The sequence below is a fragment of the Punica granatum genome, chromosome 1 (genome assembly GCF_007655135.1).
Source record: "Punica granatum isolate Tunisia-2019 chromosome 1, ASM765513v2, whole genome shotgun sequence".
Taxonomy (NCBI): Eukaryota; Viridiplantae; Streptophyta; class Magnoliopsida; order Myrtales; family Lythraceae; genus Punica; species Punica granatum.
The window spans coordinates 17699559-17705353 of NC_045127.1; the positions used below are offsets into that span (position 1 = coordinate 17699559).

Sequence of the window (5795 nt, forward strand, 5' to 3'; positions counted from 1 at the left end):
GCTGTGATAGCTGATGTTCTTGCACATATTCTTTTGTTTTAATGGAGTTTCATCATTTATCAAAAAAAAAAAAATATTGCATATAGCCTTTGATTAATGAAATTCATCATCACTTTGTTCTTTCTTTCCCTTGTCTATGAATTGGATTTGGAACCTTGTCCTTGGTTGGTTGGTTTAGCCATATGCAATGCAATGCTGTCTGGATGGAACAACGGAGGAGTTTGGGTTTAAACACTAAGATTTATTCAATATTTTCCGCTGATGCAATGCTCTCGACTGTTTCAAATCTACAGATTTAAATTCTTAATTTCTAGGATTTGAAATTTCCACTTGTCCGATCGCGCTTTCCCTGTTGGACCAAAGCTTTCTGGAAACAAGTGGTAGCCCCTTTGGGCAGGCCCGTGCTCCATAATTCATTGCCCCCGGCCTGGCCTCGAGTGCCTATAATAAACTTCACAGAGTGTACCGATTAGGCATTTTCTCGTTGTAAACTCCTAAAAAAAATCAAAAGCATCGCATAAAACGGGAACGTATCGTGCAACACACACCATCAAATGCAAATGTGACATCCCGTGCTGATTCTAGTAGCTTGTTCTCAGCAACTTTTATAAACAATCTTCTACATTCTCAGGGATATAGGGTTTAACAAACAAGGGAACGATGCCCTACTCTCTGCTGTTCGAAGAAAACCCCCAATGCTTTTTTCGCCTTTACTGGAACTCTGCAATCTCGAAAACTCGGGCAGTTCTATCAAGTGAAACTGAAACAAGGAAATCCTTATTTGCAGAAACAGATAGCGACTGAATGGGATCAGAATGGCCGCTAAAGGTTCTCACACAATCACCAGAGAGGCTGTCCCACACCCGAACCTTGCCATCCACACAACCTGTTGCCAAGAATCTGGACGTCCCAAACCATGTCAAGCAAGTTACTCCATCCTGAGAGAGAAAAATTTTAAAAAAAGAAAAAAAAAACCGTTACATTATCAGAAAGAAAACTAAAGCTGATTCATTCAATACTATTTTTATGCAGAATCTGACAAGTAACCTCATGATCGCAGGTGGCGCGTGGTGATGAATACTGCAGATCCCAGATAATAAGCTTCTGATCCATGCTTCCCGTTGCAGCCCAAGGTGAGCTTTCACACGATATCACAAAACAAAGCGAGAACATTATTAAGTTGTTTTACACAATTTCACAAAACAAAGAGCGAACATCGTTAAACAAAGTGTGAGCAATTGCTATTGCAATCGCTATTTTTACAAATGACTCGATAAATTGCATATAGGCGTGCGAGTGGAGAAAGGTGAAAAGGAAAAGTGGGAAAGGCTGCACAACTTTTACCTTGGTGCAATCCCCACACATTCAATGGAATCGGAGTGAGCAGATAGGGAGTTCACGACCTTTTCAGCAAAAAATGCCAGTTTGTCACAAGGATGAGTGAGCATATCGAAGAACAATAATTACTATACCATCTACTGTGAATTAAAATAGTTATTTTTATCAATTCAGCTTCTCAAAGACCCAGCTGAAATTAGAAAGAAACATGAACAAGGATTCGAACCTTCCCACTTGCTATATTCACGATATGAACAGAACTATCTTTTGCACCAGTAATGGCAAGAGTCGAGTCAGAACTTATAGTCAAGCATGTCAATCCTTCAGTATGATATGGATGACCTAAGAGACATACATTGATTATAAATAATTCAAAATATAATATGAAATTCTTAGGAAATAGCATCATCTTTTATGAGAAATGGACAAAAATTGCCAAAAAATTTATTATCCAAATGTACACACTTCTTTCAGATAGAAGTCAACATTAACTGCGACTTACAAGGTAATAAATACTTATATTGGACTTCTAAACAGCACATGGTAATTTCTAGAAACGGAAGAATCAAATATTCTGAGATTGTGATAAAGCTCAAATTTCATTAGTGAATGGCTCTAGCTATGAACCTCAATTGAAAGAAGAACTATTCTATGCTCGAGCGAAAACCAAAGATTTGTTAAAGGACAATTATAAGAGGCACTAAGTCCTAATTGTTGACTCCTAAATTCATTTTACAGCGCATGGTGACAAACTAGCTAGTGGTCTCAATTGTGGATGAAGTTCAAATCGTTACGTGCTCGAATCATGCTCTTTTCATAGTTAATAACTTCAATTACATCAACTTAAAGGACAACTAATAAAGAAAAGATTTCAGGTAAAGCATAAGGCATACCTCTTACAACATGAATGTTTTCACCAGTCTTAGGGTTCCAAATCCGTAGAGTAGCATCATCAGAGCCAGTACAAATTGTTTTACCTTAAACAACCAGGAGGCAATGAAATAAATAAACAAGAAAAAAAAGGGAGTCAATGAACTGGAGCAGCAAATCAATGGTCATGATAAGATTTGTACCATCGGGGGTAAAATCTCCGCATGTGACACTACTACTATGACCGGAAAAAACATTGAGATAGGCACTTTTATTAGCATTCCACATCCAAACAGTTGCATCCTCCGAACCAGCCAACACTAAGTGTCCCCTGGGATGCCACTTGACCCACTGAATAATCACATGGTCCATCATTAAACGTCTTATGGCATCAACAAGATAAAGCTAGATCAAAGTAAAATGATTAACAGAAGTTCACCTCAATGCCCCCGCTTGGTCCTTCAAGTGTTCCTTTAATATTTCCTGAAGACACGTCCCATATCTGAATAAGCCCATCAAAGCTTCCAGATGCAAGCAACTGCCCGTCATTACTGAAGGCCAGACTAGAAACAGAATCCTTATGACCTGAAAAAGTACTCTAAATAGGTAAGCTGGGGCATTTAACATGATGATAAGCCGATTAAGCATCGTTCAAGAATACACCTTGGATCTCTACTGCCCAATCTCCTTGACCTATCTTCCAAAGAAAGCCCTTGTCATCTCCACCTCCAGTTGCTACTAAAGCTGCGTCTGTTGGGCTGCATGCAACAGTGTAGAGTTCGCCTGAATTGACAAAGAGCCAGGGGGTAATCAATACAAATTTCTAAGGTTTTACATTTTAAAAAAGCCAATCACTGCGTGCATAGTTGAAGCTACTTAACAGAGTTCTCCAATAAGGAAGAACGACTCACCCTTCGAGAACCCATCAAATGGGACACCCCCTCTGGAAGCTAAAAAAAAAGAACGAAAGCATGCACACACGAAAAATTGAGATGAAGAAAACTTACCAGTATGACCAGTAAATATGTGCACAGAATCATCAGCTTCATCTGAAATCAATAGAAATGTTTGCACAACATATCAGCCAATTTCTAAAACTAAAGTTAACAGCTTCAGATAGAAAGCGCATCATAACCACACATAGAATGAGGAAGAAGTAAACAAAAGAAATAAAGCAATTTGCACCATACCGATTGCATCTTCTTCATCATCCGCATCAGGAAGATCTGCAACAACACCCAGTAAGGTACGCCACACCCAACAAAATGAACAAACAGCACATATAGGTATATGCGGTACATATATACAACAAAACGAGATAAGTAAAGAGAAGGACCTTCCTCGTCGACTTCGACCTCATGAATGATGTCGGACTCATCCAGAAAGACCTCACCCTGATCTTCTTCTTCATGGCGTGTTGGGCTGTTCATTCTTCCCTTTTCTTTCAGCTCCGTCCGTGCTCGTCAATTGCACCGGTTGTAGACTTCACTGCTTGGTGCCCAGCTGCAGCAGAGACCTCGTTATTCTCAAGATACTGGCAAGAATGGCAATGAGCCAGACCAGCGTGGGTACTTGAGAACCCAAACCTGGCCCGCACTCTTAGGCCTCCGGCCCGATCTGGTCAAGGCTAGCATAGCCACACCCTGGCCCGACCTGTTTGACCCGCAGCATATTAAAGAAAAAAATAAAACAAAGTAAAATGCTCATTCATGAAGACCTTCCTGCTGCAGTGCGTGCTGCAATGAAACTAAAACCAACACAGTTTCTTCATCACGGATTACAATAAAAACCATAACTTAAGTTAGCTCAAGCTTGACTTGAACATCTAACAGAGTGAGGGAAATCAATGAATGACAAAATTACACATCAATCAGCTAATTAACAATCGCACAACTTAATTACACTATTAAACGAACTGAGGAAAATCAGTGAAGGGTGACGATACAGCAGCAGTAGCTTGGTGAGAAGAGCAGCTGGGCGACGCCGATGACTCAGTGAGGGCAGTAGCAGCTTGAGCTGCTTGGAAAGATGGAGACTCCAAGATTGGCCTTAGGACCTGCAGCGAAGTGAGATGAAAGAGCAGGAGGAGGACATCAGCAGCCTCACAAACAGCGACGCCAGCGGTGAAGCACAACGAGCGGATGATTGAGCAACAGCAGCTCAGGACCAGCTCGGTGACTCACCGCCAGTGAGGTGGGGAGGTGAAATTGACAGAGTGGGAGAGCAGTGATGGCTGGACTGGTGATCGGAATGAGGTGATTTGAGAAATGGAAATCAGGGGAAGAGAGGTGTGCTAAGTGGCAGAGGCGACGTGGTGAACGGCTGTTATTCCTTCACCTTCAATGATTTTCATCAGTCTGTGTAATAGTGTAATTAAGTCATGCGATTGTTGATTAGCTGATTGATGTGTAACTTAGTCATTCATTGATTTCCATCCGCTCTGTTAGATGTTGAAGTCGAGCTCAGGCTATTTAACTCGTGGTTTGGATCATGCTATGATAAGAAGTGAAAAAGAAAAATTTTGATCATTACAATTCACAGAGAGAATCAAATTGCTATTGTCCCACCCAAGAATCAACCACATGATGCGCCACTCGAGCCCTCTTAGGGGCCATACTATAAGAACTAGCAGTAGCCATCTCCACAGACATTCAAAGAAGCAGCAGACTCAACGCTAGTCCCCACACATAATTCAGCAATACCAACTTCAGCTTAGCTTTCCAGACACCACAGTATCAATCCCCACTCAACTCACTGCTTCACGCGACTTCAGCCAAGAGAAGAGATTTCTTACCAAATTTAGCTAGCTCAGTTATGGCAGAGGTGAGCTGGGGCAGCAGCGATCCGAGAAGGTAGAGCAGAACAGCACAGGGGCGGAGGGAGGAAGAAGAAGAGAACCAGCAGCAGCGTCGGGCGGTTGGAATAGGGCACAGGGGCGGCGTGTGGGTCAAAGCAGCAACCAGACGAGCAGCTCGGTGAAGGCGGAAATGGCGGCGGCGGCGCTGTCGTCACCAGAACCAGGCGCCGGAGCCAAGGGGATTGTCGAGCAGAAGCAGCAACGGCGGGCTTGTAGATTAGTCGGACGCGGCAGCCGCCTCTCGCACACCCAAGCCAGTTCCAGCGCCGCCCGTCGACGTCGGAGTAGCCTCGCCGGAAGAACCACCGGAAGTCACAGCTGTGATCGGAGAAGGGCGGGAACGGCTATCAGCTCTGCGAGCCAGAGAGAGAGAAAGAAAGAGCGTGAGTGAATTAGGGATTTGTCAATGGACTAAATTAACAATTCGGTCCCTTGATAATTTCTCTCTCTACAACTTCATCCCTGAAAGATTTTCTCTATGTAATTTAGTCTCTCTGTTTGAAAAGTTAGCACAAATTGATCCTTTCATTCATGTTTGAGTACCGCCCGACAGAAAAAGATGACATGGCCGTTATCTACTCATGTGGCACGTTAACCATTTAGGGCATAAAAAATCAAAAACTACGTCGTTTTCAAATGGCGGGACTAAATTATAGAGAGAGAAAACTTTTAGGGATCAAATTGTTAATTTTGTCCTTGTCAATTTCTCCTCAGTAAATCGGCTGCCGTT

At 42.5% G+C, this 5795-nt stretch overlaps 1 protein-coding gene across 6 annotated transcripts; it reads right to left on the minus strand.

Annotated features, from left to right (window-relative positions):
- Positions 1-492: 492 nt before the first annotated feature.
- On the minus strand, positions 493-5445 carry LOC116187975 (angio-associated migratory cell protein-like). Of its 6 annotated transcripts, XM_031517067.1 has the most exons (14): positions 5003-5445; positions 4154-4264; positions 3795-3861; positions 3545-3711; positions 3399-3434; positions 3216-3257; positions 2872-2991; positions 2648-2793; positions 2412-2559; positions 2232-2315; positions 1565-1680; positions 1345-1403; positions 1048-1138; positions 493-938 (listed from the first exon to the last, which is right to left on the minus strand). In XM_031517067.1, exons 4-14 carry the CDS (start codon positions 3636-3638, stop codon positions 711-713), a joined length of 1164 nt encoding a protein of 387 aa, XP_031372927.1. In that variant the 5' UTR covers positions 3639-3711; positions 3795-3861; positions 4154-4264; positions 5003-5445; the 3' UTR covers positions 493-710. The 6 variants fall into 6 exon arrangements, with proteins under 6 accessions (XP_031372927.1, XP_031372933.1, XP_031372911.1 ...); XM_031517073.1 differs by lacking the exon at positions 3795-3861; XM_031517051.1 differs by having other exon boundaries at positions 3545-3861.
- Positions 5446-5795: the final 350 nt, after the last annotated feature.

Excerpts from the sequence above, each read along its gene's own strand:
- LOC116187975 (XM_031517081.1), bottom strand. The coding sequence starts at position 3,638 with ATGAACAGCCCAACACGCCATGAAGAAGAAGATCAGGGTGAGGTCTTT. Across the intron at positions 1,681-2,231 it reads AAACATTCATGTTGTAAGAG|GTCATCCATATCATACTGAA; the intron begins GTATGCCTTATG and ends TATGTCTCTTAG. Across the intron at positions 1,404-1,564 it reads TGAATATAGCAAGTGGGAAG|GTCGTGAACTCCCTATCTGC; the intron begins GTTCGAATCCTT and ends TTTGCTGAAAAG.